General features: G+C 37.5%; 2 protein-coding genes across 3 annotated transcripts in view; both read right to left on the reverse strand.

The window, feature by feature from the left end:
* The window catches only part of LOC119694119 (angiotensin-converting enzyme), a 156,482-nt gene that overhangs the window by 84,626 nt on the left and 50,843 nt on the right, over positions 1-21,013 (reverse strand). The window lies entirely within an intron of this gene.
* LOC125488664 lies at positions 16,758-17,591 on the reverse strand. Its single transcript, XM_048621811.1, has one exon. The coding sequence runs from the start codon at positions 17,589-17,591 to the stop codon at positions 16,758-16,760; it is 834 nt and encodes a 277-aa protein (XP_048477768.1).

Raw genomic sequence — 21,013 nt, forward strand, 5'->3', positions numbered from 1 at the left:
TCAACAAATTATAAAACTTTCTCTGTATTAAGCAAAAAATAATAAAAATATGCATAATTAATTAAAAATGGTTTACGTATCTTCTCTCAAAGAACTTCTTTCACTGATATTACACGATCTAGTTTTCATTACGATGTAGATGTAGATATTTTATATGAGATTCTTATTAATTTATTTTATTTAAGTACCTACCTACCTGTCTTACCTATAATAATTTTTAAATGAGTTTTTTCTACTTTATCTGATAAATATTTTTCTGATCATAACTATGATTAGAATTCAGCATAAAGAAACCGCAATCTTATCTTAATATGGGTTCACTTCCATGAATTCGATAACACAACCTTTTACTCAGTAGTTCAACCTTTTACTGGTCGGTTTACTGAATCATTTTCATTACCTTACGTATTATAGGTATTCGCGTTTTTCAGAAAATTCTAAGTACTTTCCTACAAAAAGTTATTTCATAGAGGGTCATGTTTATTATTTTTGTTGTTACCTATGTACCTATAATTATTATAAGAGGGACTTCAAATACTTAGGTAAGTACATCACTTTTAAGTAACGCTCTGTTAACTTTGAAAGGTTGGTGGCATAAAAGAGAATTAAGCTAGGGTTAACCAAAGTCTAGCAAACCTTTGTACATAACTATGATTATACCTAAATGTGTAAATACGGTATCTGTAAGTAGGTCTAAATACCAACTTCTTCTCTCCCTACCTTCTAATGACCAAAATGAAATATTCATGAAGTGCAAAGATCAATAAAATTAACCTTTCTATCTCTAAAGCCCTTTAAAAGTGCAGCAACAATAAAAGCAAGGCCATCGCGCACGTTAATCATCCTCGCAAAGGAATTCCTTCATTCAGAGTGATAATTGTAATTTGCTAGCAAATGATCCTTAACCATTCTACTTTGAGCCGTCTGCCATACAATTTTCATCCGTAAAACTACAGTTTTAAAGTCTTCAACACTTTGCAAGTGAGGTTTCAAAGTCGTAGCGTGGTCAGCCATTACGATCTAAGGGTCTAATTTAAGGATCGTAGTTAAAAGAAGTTAATTGTAATTTGGTATGCTAACCGTGGTAATTACTTCGCTACGGACTGATATATGACCTTTAATAATAAAGTGGCAACTTTAAGTAGCTATTACGTCAATGGGCACGTTTGTAGCAATTCTCTTCTTATCTCTTCTTTAGACATTATTGTCTAGAGACTATACTGGAGTGTGGTGTCTTAGGCTGACCACAGACTGACTGCATCGCTGCGACAGCGACGTGCAGTTGTTATATTTTATATTGTTGCAGTTATATGTTCAGCTTTGTGCGGTCATGATATCAACTGCACGCGGTCGGCTGCAGTCGAGTGAAGTTAATATCAAATAGACCAGCTCAGTGTTAGATTTGAGGTGAAAATAGAAGCACTGACACCACTTCTCTTAATATTATTAATAATTTTGCATGCAGTTGAATATAGCGACTGCGTGCGTTTGTTGTGGTGCAGTCCGTCTGATTTCAGCCTTAAAATCGATATTTTGGGAGGTGTCCAGTCGTGTAATACTTTCCTTCATCCACGATTTTCTTGGTATTCTCCATTTACTATAGATAGATAGATAGATAGAGTACTCTTTATTTGTACACCAAGAAATAATTAACAATTTTACATAGACACTTAACTAGGGTACAAAAGGCGGTCTTATCGCTTAAAGCGATCTCTTCCAGACAACCTTTGGATGGATGGACTAGAGATATAAAAGAGATATATAAGAGATATACTATACGTCATTATTCTATAATATTCATGCCATAATCTCTAATTACTTACCTATTATTCTCTTGTTTCATATTGCTACAACTATCTGGTAGAGATGAAGTACATACAGTAATAAAACTGCAAAATTCCTTTCGCATTTGTTTGGACAATAAAGGTATAATTGTATTGTAAATTATGATCGTTCTCTCCTTTCATTACGACAGTGAAACAACAGAACATGGCATTGCGTATGCCGTAGCCTTAAATAATACGTGTTTGCTGACGAAAGCCTCACCTTGTGAATTATGGAGAAAAGAGCGAAGCGCAATCTCTAAATAAATAAACTCCGACGCGTAGAGAGGCATAAACAATGTGATGCCAGGTGTAAACACCGCATAAAGTGGCTTGCTCTTTACGTTTCATAAACATACCTTTATAAAGGTACCTTCCTCCTTAATTAAAAAGAGACTTTTTATAAAGACATAGTTGCGGATAGAGGAAGTGGGACATGGAAGGGTTGATAAACTTTATTTACCAAAGAGTAATCTGTGGATTAAAAACAAGAAAATAAACATATAAAAAAGATATTTTTAAATTTAGTTTAGTGAATAAATTAAATATCGTCATGGTAAAAGTTTAATCGTAGTATACCTATAACTAAAGTGATTAAAGTGAGTTAAAAGTTTAGGCAAACAGTAAATTAAAAGCGGCCCTCAAAGAAAGCCCATGCTTTACTTCCTGCAATATTAAACCTTCATTAAAGAGGGATTAAATCCACTCTTAAATTTCGTAGAATGCCTAAAAGTGCGCCCACCTAAATTATTCAAAGTATAACCGAAAAAAATCTACCCAATACACACTATTCATGAAATCGAAATATGAATAGGTAACATGAATTGGGAGTATTTACATTAATTGAGATACCGAATCGTTTTTTTTCTGAGAAACAGAATTTCGTTTCCAATATTTTTAGATGATCAAAAATAACTGTAGGTACTTATACATATCTTGAAATGGTATTAATAAATAAAGAGTAGGCTGTAAATATATAGCCGGGAACTTTATGAATCAACGATTTCTTAGCCAAAATTTTACAGTAAAAAAATGCTGATTTTTGGCGCCCAATTAAAGTAACAGTGAAAGACAATGGGAGATTTTCTTTGATAGTTTAAAAGTTCCAAAATCGTCCGATAGATGACATCCGGCCCGTCGTTTTTTATGAGCTGCATTCTTCTGAGGGAACGGAAGGTGTCATAAATGGTACAAAGCTGTCTTAGGCCCTGTTTCACAATGTCTGGATAGCGGCTACCTGTGAGATAAAATAGATAGGTACTGTCACTCTCTGTTATTATTTTTTTGACAGTGACAGCATACATTTTACTTCACAGGTAGCCACTAACAAGACATTGTGAAACAGGGCCTTAAACTAGTAAAAACATAATATTATGCATAATATAACAGCTAGTTATCGCATATGGTTGAATTCACATCCATTGGATTTTTGTATTGGCTGAAAGGACTAGAATCCATGCCGGATAAAAAAAATGCAGTGCTGTTGAGTATGAAGTTTTACTAGCGCCCTCTTTAATCGGTTTTTGTCTATGGTTGTTGTCTATGGTTGAAAATCTCCCATTAGACATAGATACATAGCAATCGAGTTACACGGGGTAATCACAGTGGTATGTATCTACAGTAGTTTAGTACATACTCCAGGCAGCTACGGTTAGTTAGCCACATGTTGGTCATGACTTCAAATAACATTGCTATAGTCTAGTGACTTAGGCTCCCAATGGAATGAGCTGTAGGATCGTAGCGTAGGTAGGGAAATATACCAAAACTATAGGTATATTAGTAAAAATCATCAGCAAAAACTCAGAGGCTCATGATGAACAACTTATATGTTATTGGGTACGTAACTTTTTACTTAAAAAAACAGGAATTTCCCAAATTCATAGAGCAAAAGTTATAGATATCTCTTTGCACGATCTATACCTTGACCTCAAAGCTTGCGTGTATTCATATATTATACTAGCTGATCCCGCGAGCTTCACTTCGTCTTAAAAGTTTTCCCGTGGGAATTTCGGGATAAAAAGTAACCTATGTTCTTTCTCAGGGTCTAGACCCTATGTTAACCAAATTTCATTCATATCCGTTCAGTAGTTTTGCCGTGAAAGAGTAACAGACAGACAGACAGACACAGTTACTTTCGCATATAATGTTAGTTAGGATTAGTTAGGATGTAGATATCGCCACAGTATAAACTGTTCAGTGTTCACGTGTCATGTGTTTGCAACCAAGTGATCGGAAGCTGACACTTATTCTATTGTACGCTTGTTAGTATTTGCATTTACACCTGATTCGCAGATTGAAACCTATTATTCTGAAGTACGTGTTAAATCAACCGACGTCTGTTGTTTAAAGGATGCTGCAAAATTTAGCACCAATGCGTCTTTAGAAAGACTCCTTTACCATATTTATATTAATTTATAGTATTTACCTCTTTGGAAATAACAAGGTAAGTATATTTATTTGCAAAAATAACACAGTTAAAAGCCGATGAAAAAGCCGTGGGCAAAATTATATGACGCTAGAAAGAAGTACTTAGTTCAGCTTCTTTTTATTTTTTAATCCAAACCAAGACCTCTTGAACACGTTTACCTCCTTTACCTTACTTATGTAAACACGTGTAAATATCAATTTACAGCCAGATTACACGGAGCGGCAACATGAATAATACTGACGCAATCTGACACTATCTACAGTACACCGCCAAATTAGCATTTGTAAATCATCACCAAACTTCAATGGAACAATTATTATTAGGATTCTCAGTATTCAGAACAATTTGCGTTAGACTTGGGTTATTTGGAGGTCTATGGAAAGAAAACGCTTTATCTATTTAAACAAACGAAAATTTACATTTAACACAATAGCTAACTCCAATATATTACATACCTTGATTTCCACCTATAGCTAAATCAACCTAAAATTTGAAATGCCTTAAAAGTTTCTTTACATTGTATCTGCTTTGGATTACAAAAGTAACCCTGTGTTTCACAATGTCTGCATAAAACTACATCCTTGGTGTTGGTAAGGTATCTACTACGGTTTAAGTTTTAAAATAAATTTTGGAGGTATATATTTTTTACCACACATGCCTTTTACCTAGATCTAGAATGGTGAACACAGACTCATATTATTCCAACACATTTGATCAGCTTTTGTAAATGTGCAGGCCAGAACGTAGCCAGTAAGCTCTGGAGGGTTACTCTATCTTTATAGGTAATTTATTTGTGTAAGTACGTTTGTTTGTATCTTGTTTAATCTTGAAGTGTGTAATAGGGGTGCCTAGCCTGAAATAAATGACTATTTATTTTATTATATTATTAACGAACAAACGAATTAATAAAACGTATAAATGCATATGCGTCCACCAACCCGCACTTGGCCAGCGTGATGGACTAGGCCTTAACCCTTCCTTCATTGGAAGGAGACCCGTGCCCCAGCAGTGGGGACGTAATGGGTCGTGATGATGGTGATAAATGCATTTAGAGAGAGTCATGGTTAATGCCTCCAGGCTCCAAAACTTCGTATTTGGTTAGCTAGAGAGACCCTGTTACTTTACTAAGCACTTTGGTTTAATGGGTTTTCGGGATGCGTTGCTGTGAGCTGTTAGTACCTATATAGCTTGCTCACTGCCGGATCTATTGGCCTTTGGTCAACTTTTTAGCCGACTACGGCAGCGCAAAGGAGGGTGTTTGACCTGCATGTGTGTATCTTTCTATGTTGATCTGTTTCTGCTCGCAGGAACAGCCCGTAATAATTCACTGTAGTGTAATATACTCTCCGATATTATATAAGATCTATAGATAATATATATTATGTCGTATATGATGGTGAACTAGACAAAAAGATAATTGAAAAAAATAAGACAGTGATTTTTTATATACAGGGTGTTGCAAAATTGGTATACTAAGCCGAAACCTACATGTGCAGCATGGTATATCTAAGCCCGAATCTGAAATCAGAATTTGGAAAGTCGCGAAAAAAAATATATTTTCCCATAGTAAAAAAGTCACGTGACCAACAAAGTTTCTATGGAAAATGAAAATTTTTTTTCGCGAATTTTCAAATTCTCATTTCAGTTTCAGGCTTAGATATACCATGCTGCACATGTAGGTTTCGGCTTAGTATACCCTTTTTGCAACACCCTGTATACTTTTTGTTGTTTCAACTAAATATTGCTGTGACTCTAAATACTTTTTATGGAACCTAATCCCTTTGTTCTTGTTGCATAACATAATCCCTGATTTACAAATAATTTGTTTCAATTTTATATCCTGCAAACACCTTTCAGAATTAACTTCGATAAAATAAGCTCTTCGAAGCCGACATAAGCCCTACATTAATAAAACTCGGTGTAAAATAAACATGGAAACAGTAAAGGATAATTAGAGTAGCATACGAAAACATCGTTTTGAGTGTAATTTTACCGTAATTCATGTTTAACAGCGCCAGTTATGGTGAAATATGGAGCGGCAGAATAGCGAACTTTACTGGAGATGTGCCAAGGGATATTTGGTATTAGGACTGCGACAAGCTTACTTAGTTACTTTATGATAGACTGCGTGTTAGACTAACGATAAATCATAGAAGACAGTAATGAAAATATTGGATGCCCGAATGGTGTAGTGGTTAGTAACCTGACTGTATGCTGAAGGTCCCGGGTTCGATTCCCGGCCGGGGCAGATCTGTGTTTAAACTCGGGTCTTGTTTGAAAATATGTTTAGATATTTGGTCATAATATACGCAATTAATTCATCTTTGTGAAGCTATTCTTGTAAACGCAAAATAGGTACTTACTGTTTTGAAAATAGGTAAGAAGTAAGTATAGATATGACATAGGTAAAAAGTAAATTAAGTTACGTAATATTTTATGTAAACAATCCAAATACGGTGCCATAAATCGGACACACACAGTTACACATACAGATACACCCGAAGTTATAACAGCCCTTTTCATTCAGTTGTGAATTTCTTTGCTCCTCAGAGTCCTCAATAATCTAAATATTTATATCAATTAAGCTTTGGAATTAATAAGTTAAAACGCGATATAAATTAATTAAAGAACTTGTACGAATCAATACGAACTTTAATCAATTACCTATCTACCTAATTAAAATGCCAAAGGCAGAAAAGTCGTGTTTCGTTCGTAGACACAAAGAAATTATCTGCGGGGTCACTTCAGCTTACGAAATAATCTCTATACCTACCTATCGTTATATTTATTTTACGTAACGATATATCATCAGATTCATGAAAGATGTCGTTTTCTGGACTTATAAGGCATTGGCATTATTTACAAAATCCCTAGGTAGAGCGAACATGCTTCCAACAAAATAAATAATTATCTATCTACATAGGTACCTATAGTAAAAAAGTAAAAGCCACAGTAGATTTAGAAAATGAAAGCAAAATGAGAAGTGCCTCTCAGTACTTACAAAGTGATATCGGAACAGATATTGGGTATCTAAATTAACCATTACTTTGATTGCTGAGGTTCCTTAGAGATGATAAAGCTTTTGTGACTCATCCCAGTCCCAATCTCCAGCAATCAATCAATCAAGATATTCATCTGAAGCAGAGTGGCACAGTATTCTTAAAAGTAAAAAGGGAATTTTCACAATCGTCTATTTTATTGCCCAGTTTCTTACTTGACAAAATATGAGCTTAAGAACGTAAAAGTCACTATTAGTGGACAAAAGTTCAACTCAATCGATTATAATTATTATAATTGAGCAATCAGTCAGTTACATTTATCTGCACTAGTATTGTCCTATGGTCGACCGTCGGCCTACACAAGAGTGCGCCACGCTGTCCTCTCATCAGAAACTACCTTGAAAACTACCCTGCCTTCTGTCCAGCTCAGCCCTTGTGCTCGTATCTCACCGTCTACTGTACGCGTGTGTTACTGTATAAGAATAATACGTATGAATCCTAACTAATATAATAAATGCGAAAGTAACTGTGTCTGTCTGTCTTTCTGTTACTCTTTCACGCCAAAACTACTGAACAGATTTGAATGAAATTTGGTATACATACGGTCTAGACCCTAGGAAAGAACATAGGCTACTTTTTATCTCGGAATTCCCATGGGAAAACTTTTTAAGGCGAAGCGAAGCTCGCGGGAACAGCTAGTAATATAATATGTGGGGACATCTCACACACGGCCATTCGAACCCCAAGCTAGGCAGAGCCTGTGTTATGGGTATCGTACAGCTGATATATCTATATACACAAATACATAGATAGATACTTATTAAATACAAATATCAATACCCAAGACCCGAGTACAAAACAAATATCTGCCCTAGCCGGGAATCGAACCCGGGACCTTTGGCGCAGCAGTCAAGGCCACTAACCACTACGCCATTCGACCGTCGAAGATGATGCAACTTGTACAACATTAAAGGATTCCCCAATTCACAGTAGGTACACATTCCATCTCCAGAGTTAACACGATCCACATTAAACCGATTGAGTAACGCTTCTAGGGAAAACATCTGCAAATCGTTAAGCAATAAAATTATCGAGAGTACCACGGAGGTACCGGCACAGATCTAACTGCTTATGTAGGGCAAACGTGCGTTGCAAAGAATACCAACTACAGAGCCGTTCAAAGGAAAGCAGGTTAAAAAGGATAAGCCATATTGATTAGCTTTTCATATAAGACTAGCCTTTACCAGTGCGCTTCACTTCGTTTCCGTGAAAATGTAGAGGAAAAACCCTTTTCTTATGTCAATTTCTATTCTTCGGTTTATCTTTAGCCAACTCAAACATTTATCATGCGATATGAAAGACCAACACACACTTTCTCAGATTTTCCATTATAATGTTTTAGCAGGTGTTGTTCGAAGTACATAATTTTAAAACTCTGTATTACGTAGATATATACATATTGTTTTATTTATCAGTCTTCTTAGAACTAACAGTGTCACAAACTTATCTGTTCCGGTGAGAGCGAACTAAATTGATCTATATCTGATTAGAAAATGAATTGCATATTGATAAAGATTAGATGGGTTCCACAAAACCGCAAGAGCGAATTACCACTAAGGGCAAACATAAAAAGTTATAGAATGAAGTAATATAAACATTTAGTGAGCTCTCACCGGAACAGATAATTTTGTGGCACTGTAGGTACAGTTCTTTATCATAGCCTCCTGACACCTGGCGTGCTATGAGTAGGACATTGAAAAAAAATATAATATATACTTTAAAAATACCTATATTAAAAGTTTTATAGAGTATCCCTGTTATTCCTTTAAAGTTTTATAAAGTACCTATCCCTTAAACAATTTGTTCTTTGACAAAGTGACAAAACAGTTCAGAAGTATTTTTTTTATTTTTTTTTAAATTTAATAACAGTGAATACATTTATACCTCTCGGGGTCAGGAGGATAGAAATGCAGATCTATACCTGCATCTACCTATTTGAAAACTTTTCTTGGTACATTTTGTAATATTTCTACATATTACCTCAACATCAATATCAATAGCACTTACTGAAAACTATTTTCGCTATACTCTACGATCACTATCTATTAATTGTTACGATAAACAGTGGGGAATTATTTATTGCCTCCATTTGTAGGTACCTATTATCATAATAATAACAATAATACTGTTATGTAGGTATGTAAGCATTATATATATTTTAGCTAGCGATAAGAGTATTTTTACACGTTATGTTAAGGTAGAGGAACAGGCAGCCAGGCCGAAAAAGTAAATAAATGCTATTGGTTTATTTTTATTGCCCTGAATGAATACATCATTTAAGTCATAATTTTCTTTTCTTAGGGCTGGTTTCGTGATCCGTGGTTAACATCGGTCAAAATCGCAACCATTGGTTAAGAACCAACAAATTTTATATGTCTTGCTTGACCAGTGACTTGCCTAATGGTTAAAGTTGAAAACACCTAACATTATTATATATACCTAACATTAATAATATCCCAGCGCATACATAGCCTCTTACTTTTATTGTTACGTGTCATGTATTTATTATAAAAATAATTTATTACGATGTTTAATGACACGGACATAAGATTATTGCATTCAGGAGCTGATAAAATTGTTTATTATTATATTTTTTTATCTACGAGTTATCTTATTGTAACAAATTAGGTACATCAAAGCTAAATTCTTGAACAATCAAACAAAACTGCCATTTCAAGTAAGTAAGTAGACTCTAAACCTTAAGAATAGATTGCCATAACCTGTAAGGGATCTGAAAAAAAGTTATTGACCTTGATTCGTGTGACTCAAGCGTATCAGAAACACAACGGCCGTCTGAAGGCAGGAAGGATACCGCTCATCTTGGCTAAAGGTGCCAATTGGCGACCGGCGACATAGGGCGGCACCACTGACGGCTAGCGATATGGCGTTCGTCGTCACATCCATAGAAATACATAATAATAATATGTGGGGGACATCTCACTCACGGCCATCCGACTTCAAACTAGGCAGAGCCTGTAATAGGTATCAGACTGCTGACATCTACACAAATAAATAGATATAATCATCCAAGACCGTATATATATATATATATATATATATATATATATATATATATATATATATATATATATATATATATATATATAATATACTAGTATATATATAATATATATAAGTATATTTCTAACGTTTATTTTATAATATTATGAATAACTGAGTAAACAGGTATATTCTAGTGTTAAACAATAGAGATACTCATTGTCTTTCTCACTACCTACCACTTTCTCCACAACTCCCAAGGTTAACTGGAAGAGAATGCTTTTAGCATTAAGTTCGCCTATGTACAAATTAATTTATTTGTGCAATAAAGAATTTAATAATAATAATAATAAGACCCGAGAGCAAATATCTGCTCCGGACGGGATCGAACCTGGGACCTTTGGTATAGTAGTCAGGGTCACTGAAGAAATGAGGTTAACGTTACTACACCATCTGGTCGTCTAGAATATAGAACATAGATACCAGTAGTCGCATTACGACACGTCGCCTCCTGTAGCGTCATGTCGTCCGCCGCCTACTGGTACCTTAAAAGATATCTAGTTCAACCCGCTGACCTGTCGCTAGATATATCGGAAAACAATTAAGCCAAGAGTGGACTTCTAGAGTTTCTCAAAGACTGCTTTGATACCTATACGGAGTAACTTATGGACTGAAGATGTTATACTTATTCTTGTGTTTTAGCCGCATAAGCTCGTATCCTGTAGTTGCTTGGGCAAGTAAAGTTATTTATGTAGAAAAATAAACTACTTACTAAGATTATAAAAAAATACTACAAGTCACAGGAGAATTTGCTTTTGGAATATGAATAAGTACCCGACTTTAATAACAATGAATGTCCAAACTTTTTTTCTAAAACGCGTTTGTATGAAACTACTGGTAATTTTTTATTCAAAGTCGACTCTGTATAATTCATATTTTCTATTTCATTACTAAATGGAATGGGATTTTATTGTTTCATTTATCTCACGCTGTGAGATACGCCTCGTACTTAGGTAGGAACATAGTAATTGTACTTTGATTTTCTTCAGTAAGTTCAGCAGTCATTTTTTTATAATTTTTATTGTGTTTTGGCGCCAACATTTGTTAATTCCTTAGTTACATTACGTAGATTCTCTTTTGTTTTACAATAGGCTAAAAAAAATAAAAATATGAAAAAGTTCTTACGCCTGACGATGCATTATATCATCTTCAATAATTACCATCCTCGGTTTACATAATTACAGTGGAAATTCTAGACGACGAATTTAATAATATAGAGCGAAGAGTAGGTTGATGTGTCGGAAGACGATAAATCAACCATGCATCCTCCTATAACAGTATAGATTATATACATAGATTACTTATATATGTGGGAGTGGAACAGAACGCAAGGTGAAGTATCCATGACGACGAATAACAGAGGAGCATAGAATGTGAAAAGACGTAAAGACGTAAAGACGATTAAGTTTGGTATAAATAAAACGACGTGATACATCATTAAAATACTACTTTTTATTTATCCCCACAAATTGGGGGCTCGTCCGGGATAAATAAAATTAAAAAAATCTCGGAGATTACGGCGGATGAAGACGGATTTTTATAAAAAGCACAAGACTGACAGTTGCAAATTTTACAAGAAAATTTTTCTTCGCATCACAACGCCTTCAGGTCTGAACATAATACCATTTTAAGACGTAACGACGACGACAAGAAGATGCCACGGACGACGACGGGAGATGACGGGGAGGCAGTCGGAACATCAGGACCGCTCACGTACACGGAGGAGCTGGTAGCTAAGTTCAGTGGGTGCGACCAGACCGATTCCGCAACACGGTGGGCGCAGGAGGTCGATGACAACGCCGAGATCTTCGGGTGGACGGAGCTGCAGCGGCTGATCGTGGGGCGCAGGTCACTGACCGGTACGGCGGCACTCTGGCTGCGTTCAGAGAAACCCTTCAAGACGTGGGAGGCTCTGAAGACGGCGGTCACCAAGGAGTTCCCAGACACCGTAGATTCCAAGACGATCCATGAGTTAATGAGCAGCCGGAAGAAGAAAGCAAATGAGACGTGCCTAGACTACATGCTGATAATGAAAGAGCTCGGCAAGCGAGGCAAGATGCCCGACTACGTCGCTATTAAATACATCGTGGACGGAATACTAGACGACGAGTTACATAAGGTGATGCTGTACGGCGTGACGACCTATGGGGATCTGAAAGATAAGTTGAAAGTGTACGAGACCATCAGGCAGAAGTCGAGCGGAAGACGGGCACCGGTCTTCAATCGTCTACCCACTGCAACTACACCCGCAGACCCCGCAGCAGCTGCACTCGCGCCAGGCAACAGGACGACGGCCGTGCGACTGTGCTACAACTGTGGAGAGAGTCAACACATGTCAGCAGATTGCCCGTACAGACAGAGAGGTATTAAATGTTTCCGCTGCAACGACTTTGGACATATTGCTACGCAGTGTCAACAGCCAGGCGGAAGCGGCAACTGGCGGAGCAACGACGCGTTTGGACGAGGACGACCTGGTCTGCAGCAACCTCAGCGTGGGCCGAGGCGTTCAATGTTCACCATGCCTACGGAGTCAAACAACGAAAATTCAGCAGCGAGTTGGAGCAACCAACGACGTGAGAACGTGACAGCCAGCGACAGTTCAAACTGTATGGACGTCAACGTCAAGATGACAGATGCGAATGCAAATGTAAACAAACAGACGGAAAGACGAAAGCCGATGAAGACTATTGAAATTTCAGACTGCAAAATGACTGCTTTAATAGATACGGGCAGTGAAGTTAACTTGTTAACCGACGAATACTACAAACTGATAGGTTCTCCTAAGTTTGACGAGGGACATGTGAGTGCTTTGGTGGGACTCGGACAATTGGAAGTGAAACCCCTAGGGAAAGTCACTTTAAGTGTGAAGATAGATAAAGAACATTATAATAACATATTGTTTCATGTTGTGAATAGAAGTTGTTTGCCTTACGATGTGATAATTGGTCAAGATTTTTTGAAAAGAGTGGTATTGATTATGGAAGACGGACGCGTGAGTTTACGTATGAAAGATGACGAATGGATGAAACAAGTAGGGTGTTATACGTGTGATTCTGTGGTTGTAGATTACATTGGTGATATCCAGTACAAGGAGCAGCTGACGGAGATGGTAGAGAACTACCAGCCCCTACAGGTCAAGGAGGCTCCCATACAGATGAAGATCGTGCTGAAGGATGATATCCCGGTGGCTCAGCGGCCGAGACGTATTTCACTAGCAGAGCAAAAGGTAGTAGAAAACCAAGTAAGAGAGTGGCTGGACGACAACATTATTCAAGTGAGTTATTCAGAGTATGCTAGCCCTTTAGTTTTAGTTAAGAAGAAAGACGGGGACACCAGAGTCTGTGTAGATTATAGATTGTTAAATAGGAAAATGGTGAAAGATAGAGGTAGGAAGGAGAGTGACAAGTACAAGGAGGGAGACTTGGTGGAAATTAAGAGGACTCAATTTGGTGGGTGTCTTAAATTGAAACCTAAGTACCTAGGTCCCTACGTAGTGAAGAAGGTGAAGCGGAATGACAGGTATGATGTAGAGAAATTAGATCCCAGCAGCGAAGGTCCAGGTCGTACTTCTAGCTCTGCAGACCACATGAAACCGTGGCCAGACCATAAAGAGTAAGTAAGTTCTTATTTTGTTTTGTTATTGCATAATATTCTATTGGTGTCGGTATGATAGTGATGATGAATGAAGAAGTCAGTGATGGTAATAAATAAGTTATGTGTGAGCAGTAAATAAAGTCAATCTAGATAGGTTTTGTAATGATTGTAAGGTTAAGTCTTGAAGGCTTAAGGCTCATATTCTTTACAAAAGGTGTGTTTAAACAAAACAGGTATTATAGGTATTTTGAATAGGTATTTCAAGATGTTGTTTGCATAGAATAGTTGTTTATGTTTTTCTGTCTAGACCCTAAGTTGAAATCTAACTAATCTAAATTGTTGTTAACTTGAGTTGCTAAGTTTTTAGTTTTTTTTGTTTTAATAAGAAGATTATCTTTAACGTTTGATAATGCTATGTTTTATATTGTGTGTAACCTTGTACTTTACAGTTATTGTAATGAATAAGGCTGAGGGCAGCCTTAATGTCAGGATGGCCGAGTGTGGGAGTGGAACAGAACGCAAGGTGAAGTATCCATGACGACGAATAACAGAGGAGCATAGAATGTGAAAAGACGTAAAGACGTAAAGACGATTAAGTTTGGTATAAATAAAACGACGTGATACATCATTAAAATACTACTTTTTATTTATCCCCACATATATCTTATAACGGGTGGAAGTTAGTAAATGACGTTCAAATCAACGAACCCAGCATACTCGTAATAAGCAACTTTCATTATCAGACAAACTATGAAATAACAAAGAAAAAAATAGTTTTACTAAACCAAAATAATATAATGGCTGCAACTGACTTTTGTACCATTAAAGAGTAACTTATAGACTGTACCTTTTGTGTTTCGGAAGCAGTCTGGGCAGTCAGCTACTGACAACTAATCTGACTCTGGCTAATCCTTTCATCACACAGCCGGTCCGGCTCTGGGGCCTCCGCCAGAATAATTACCGTGTCACGTCGACGTCTATCTATACTGTTCAGAACTGGACCATAGACTAGAATTATGTAATTATTACTGGCAACACCGTATAAAATTCAAAGTTAAAGTCAAAGTCAAAGACAAAGTGAAGTCAAAGTCAAAGTCAAGTTTCGCACCCCCTATATCTTCGATGTGGACAATGTTGGACATTGCCTAGTCACTGTAATTATAATATAAAGAAGACTATGGATGTAATTACTAAATGTTGATTTATAACTACAAAATAATTTGAATAGGACTTGGCTTCTATGAGATCTCATAACTTTTTTACGATGGAAAGACTGCATCGAGAGACTTGGCATTTTTTAAAATGTAATGTTTGTTATTATTGTATACATAAATACATAGGTACAATAAAATATTAAACTAAACTAGTATACAAGGGCGGACTATCGAATAAACGCTTATCGAAAAAATATCTCTTCCAGTCAACCCTGAAGGTAAGGAGACACAGCGTATGTGCGTGTTCTTTGAACCAGCGGACATATAGTGGCGTGTGTAGGCAGGAAGCAATAATTAAAAGTCCCAAGTGCACAATAACGATAGTAAAGTTTATTGCACAAGTACACACACAAAAGTCTATTAGAAAGAAGCAAGAAGGAGTAGAAAGTATAGTTGAAGAAATAGCTTAGAAATGATAGCACATACAATAGATTTAAGAATAAGCGGAGTAGGTATTCTCGACGCAAGCAAATAATTAGCAAATAAAATAATCTACTAGCGGCGGAGTGCGAAAGCGGACTGCCGGCCGCGGGCCGGCTCAGGTAGCCGCGTGCGAGTATATGAACAATATCATGCGATCTCGCTCGCACGTAGATCAGCGATAAGGATTCTACGTCACCGCATGCGCTACCGCTGGCCGGCGCACGACTCGACAGAATTATCTACATATATAAAATACGTTTAGTCTTGTCTGTCTGTTTGTCACTTATTTTAATGTTTACTATATTATAATTATTTTTACTTTTATACATTACTAATATATATATGCTTTATTTAAATTTACAATTTAGAATGGGTATAAGTTATTTTTAGGTTTCTTTATATTATTATGATTTTAAACAATGACTAGTAACTGTAAATATCGTAAATAGTTATTGTGATATTTTATACAATGTAAGTTAACAAATTATTTGGAATTTAAGTTAATGCAAAAGATATTAGGTACTTAGGTAGGTATCTAGGTATTTAGGTATTTTAATAAATTAGCCATAGGGCACTACATCACCCCCCTCCAGAGACCGTCAAGGGCGATAATAGTCGGGAAATCGTACGCGACGCCCTGATCTCGTCGTCCTGACGACATCTTCATCATCATCAGCACGAAGTATGTCTCGATTTTCCGCATTTGGAGTGTGACGAGTGACTGTGTGTGTACTTGTGCAATAAACTTTACTATCGTTATTGTGCACTTGGGACTTTTAATTATTGCTTCCTGCCTACACACGCCACTATATTGTAGTGTTATTATCGATGAGGCGTTTGTTCCTGCAATCAACAACTAGATTATAATAGCACAAAAAATCCACGCCTATTATCGCCTTTGTTACGTCGGCTACAATAAATTTCCAAGTGAAGTCGCGGCGTAAGCCTAGGTTAAGGGAAACATTTATGAAACCGTAGGTATTTATTGTAGTTCCGTTAGCCGCACACAACTCGTAATTTGTTTTATTTAACTGTCGCGCTATTGCCGATCGGGGATAGACACAGAGGTCGCTACCAGTGTCGACCAGGAACTGCACCTTCGACCGTTGATCGGTGATGAACAGGCGACCCGCACTCGGACAATCATCGGTCGCCATTACTGATTGCCCCGAGCATTTCCCGCCTGTGGGTAGTCGCACGGCTTCACGCACCGTTTCGCCCGCTCGCCGAAGTTCTGGTGGTACCAGCACTGTGGGTACCGTCGGTATGCTGATGATGAGCGGGTGGAGCTGGATCGACGACCGTGACGCGTGCGGCTGCTGGAGCGTTCCCGGGGGCGGGACATTCGGTCCACCTTGTCCGCCAGCTTCTCCATCTGCCTGGTGAGGGCGGCGATCTCCGAGCTCCCGGCGCCACCCGACGTACCTGGAGCAGCTGCTGTAGAGGTGACAGCGGCTGTACATCCGACCTGGGTACCGACGACGTCGTGGATCTTGTCAGCTAACTCGGCCAACTCAGTCAGGTCCGTCTTGGATTGGGATGCGATGATGGCCTGAGTCGAGCTGGGCAGGCGGCTCGTCCAGATGGTCCGCAGGAACTCGTCAGGTACTCCGGGGCCGGCCAGGTCCTTCAGGTGCCGGTAGAATTGCGAGGGCTTCCGGTCTCCGAGCTCCTCGTGCATGAGAAGCTGCTTCACCTTCTTCTCGCGTGACGCCGACAGCCTCTTGATGAGCTCAGTTTTGAGCTTTTCGTATTTGTCCGCGTCCGGAGGGTAGGAAATTATGTCCTCTACCTCCGCGGCGTATTGGGCATCCAGGTTGCCGACGACGTAGAAGTACTTCGTCTCGTCGGTCTTGATATTGGCCAGGGTGAACTGCGCCTCCATCTGGCTGAACCACAGCCCTGGTTTCTCCGCGTAGAAGGGCGGAATTCTCACGCCAACTCGGAAGGTTTCCGCTGACGATGATGTCGATGCTTTTTCTTGAGCCATCTTCAAAGTGTCCTTTTGCGGGGTCACCAATATAGTGGCGTGTGTAGGCAGGAAGCAATAATTAAAAGTCCCAAGTGCACAATAACGATAGTAAAGTTTATTGCACAAGTACACACACAAAAGTCTATTAGAAAGAAGCAAGAAGGAGTAGAAAGTATAGTTGAAGAAATAGCTTAGAAATGATAGCACATACAATAGATTTAAGAATAAGCGGAGTAGGTATTCTCGACGCAAGCAAATAATTAGCAAATAAAATAATCTACTAGCGGCGGAGTGCGAAAGCGGACTACCGGCCGCGGGCCGGCTCAGGTAGCCGCGTGCGAGTATATGAACAATATCATGCGATCTCGCTCGCACGTAGATCAGCGATAAGGATTCTACGTCACCGCATGCGCTACCGCTGGCCGGCGCACGACTCGACAGAATTATCTATATATGTAAAATACGTTTAGTCTTGTCTGTCTGTTTGTCACTTATTTTAATGTTTACTATATTATAATTATTTTTACTTTTATACATTACTAATATATATATGCTTTATTTAAATTTACAATTTAGAATGGGTATAAGTTATTTTTAGGTTTCTTTATATTATTATGATTTTAAACAATGACTAGTAACTGTAAATATCGTAAATAGTTATTGTGATATTTTATACAATGTAAGTTAACAAATTATTTGGAATTTAAGTTAATGCAAAAGATATTAGGTACTTAGGTAGGTATCTAGGTATTTAGGTATTTTAATAAATTAGCCATAGGGCACTACAGACACAACACTATACAGTAAACGTCTATTTCGTTACTAATTTACCCAACTATTTACCTATAAGTGAGTAAATAAAACTTTGAAAGTATTGCTCGAGATCAGATTTGTAACAAAATTCCAGCAATTAAAAATCCTATTTTCATTCACACGGAAACTTTTCAAAAGTTTCTGAACCCGTGTTCCGAACAACGCGATACTCCGAAGTATCGAATAGCGAAGAAAAACAAAGGAAAACAAAACATCAACTGTATACAGTTGCGGACTTAACCGCGCCAACTTTGTCTAAACTCGGGTTAAGCCGAAACTAAACTTTTGACAGCACTAGTCGTGGACTCGTAGACATAGGGAGGTTTCAGTAGTCCGTGTCTTTATTAGTAAATGGACTTTAGCATTAATGTTAATTTTAAGCTGTAGGTCTGTAGGTGCTTTTACGATGATTTATACCTACACTTTATTTTTTTATAACTTCTGTAAAATGTAGACTATTTATTATAATAATATACGTATAAAAACAGGTCAAGTTTTAATATGTTTACAAAAATAATGAGGATTGAGTAGATATTAGAAAAAGTAATTAACTATGTATAAAATATATACATAATATTTCCATAAAACGTAAAGCGTCTCATAAGGCAAAATTTTAACAAATGATTAGTAAAATTGAAACAGATTTATTATGTTCACTCGCATACAGTCAGCTGCATAAGTAGCTATACACTTTCGAACCTTCTCAATCTAACAAACCGCCTATGCATTCATTGAAGCATTGACGGTTCGCCAGTTTGACAAGGTACAGAAGTATAACAACTTATGCAGCTGACCGTACATCCCACACCGAATAGCACTTGGCCGATTATTTTTCACCGAATAAATCTCGAGTGCGACATCTTCTTCCGAAGACAAAAGCCATAGAGAACATTTTATTTCCGCTGGTAACATTGTCCGCAAGATTTAGGTTGCCAATTTTGTACTGGAAACGAATGGCCTATGCTCCCATCTTAGATTAACGATACACGAACAAGATTATATATGAGTTGTATCACATACAAAAACAAGGCAAAAACTGACCGTATTTTGTTTTCTGTCAAACCATTTTAAGTTCAACCGAATGATAACCATTGTACTAATAATCACTAAACTCACAAATCTTCTAACCAAACTAATTCAAAATAAGAGATAATGTAGAATTGGAGTGCTATAGTATGTCGAGACGTTTCTTGTGCACTGACACTTCATCTAGCCCGTTTATTGTTAATCTAAGGCTCCCAACTTGTAATTTATCGGTGGACCTTGGGCAACTTGACCCGGCGGCGCCCGGCGGCGGCGGCGGCACTTTGATGGGTCATTTGTCTGTATCAGTTACCTTCGTCATTTATGTATGATCAAAATGTCTTTGTTTTTGACATAGAATAAGATTTGCCATGGATTTTGACATTGTTGTTAATCTCTTGCCAAGCTAGATCGGTGGGAAATTATTTCTCAGAATGAAGAAATGCAATTTATTCTCAAACAGGGTATTTTCCTGAAATTATACATCAATTTACGTACAATTCACTACGGATAAGTAAACATGATTCATGACTACTGTATTGATTATACCTAGCTGTTATTATACATTATCAAGAATAGTAGGTAATCAGGTACTAAGTATAATATCGTAAATACAGATATGCGTCACAGGCGTACGTAAGTATTTTTTTAAATATTAAACAAGTGGTGCAATATCCTAATGTGCTATACTTTTGACGGTTGTATCAAGTCAGGTTACTCAGAAACATACGAGACTTTTTTACCTATTCAGTCAGGATTTTACTTCGAAGTGCATAAATAAATCAATAAGACCTAGGTACTTATTCCATTTATTTTAAAAACTGAAACTAAATTGAAACGTTGCGTCCTCAACTATAATTAATACAACGGCCTGGGTCTCCTATTTTATGCTATATGCGGCGTCCGACTTTGGCGTAAACGTTTCGATCAACGTCCTACGGCCTACCTACGGCGTCTACGCGCCAACGTCGGCGTGTGAGGGAGACCGCATCAGTACATTTCAATAGTGAGCATCGTGACGCGACCTACGGCGTGACGCTGGAAGCGACCTACGGCGTAAATAGGAGACCCAGGCCTAACGATGATAGATGGAATGGAACTCGGGAGACGGTCGGCGTCTCGGCAGATACAGGATGCTCCGGCACGCAATATGGCCATTACAATATTAGTCCGTTACATTATTATTATTATTAATAATAATATACTAAATTATTTTTGCCTTTTCATATAATATATAGTACTTTAATACTGTTAACACATTCAATTATGTTTCTGTTATTAGTTTTAGGGCCACTTGCACAAACATTTAAATCTAGATTTAGTGTCAAATCTCGTTTTAAGAAACGTCAATCCATATAAAATTTGACACTAAACCGAGATTTAACACTAAATCTAGATTTAATATGTTAGTGCAAGTGGGGCATAATGTCGCACTAGCCCTTTCTCCACAACACGGCGATATACCTACAATTTAATCATAATAATCTATATCTAAGTAACACTTAATTACCAAGACAAACTTAATGAATGAACCTGAAACGCGCACAGAAATGAACTCCATTGACAAACAAAGATGTTATCACTTAAAATTAATGGCCTGTTCG

The sequence above is a fragment of the Plutella xylostella genome, chromosome 6 (assembly GCF_932276165.1).
Source record: "Plutella xylostella chromosome 6, ilPluXylo3.1, whole genome shotgun sequence".
Taxonomy (NCBI): Eukaryota; Metazoa; Arthropoda; class Insecta; order Lepidoptera; family Plutellidae; genus Plutella; species Plutella xylostella.

Bases quoted from the DNA above. Each gene is read 5' to 3' on its own strand.
- LOC125488664 (XM_048621811.1), bottom strand. From the start codon at position 17,591: ATGGCTCAAGAAAAAGCATCGACATCATCGTCAGCGGAAACCTTCCGA.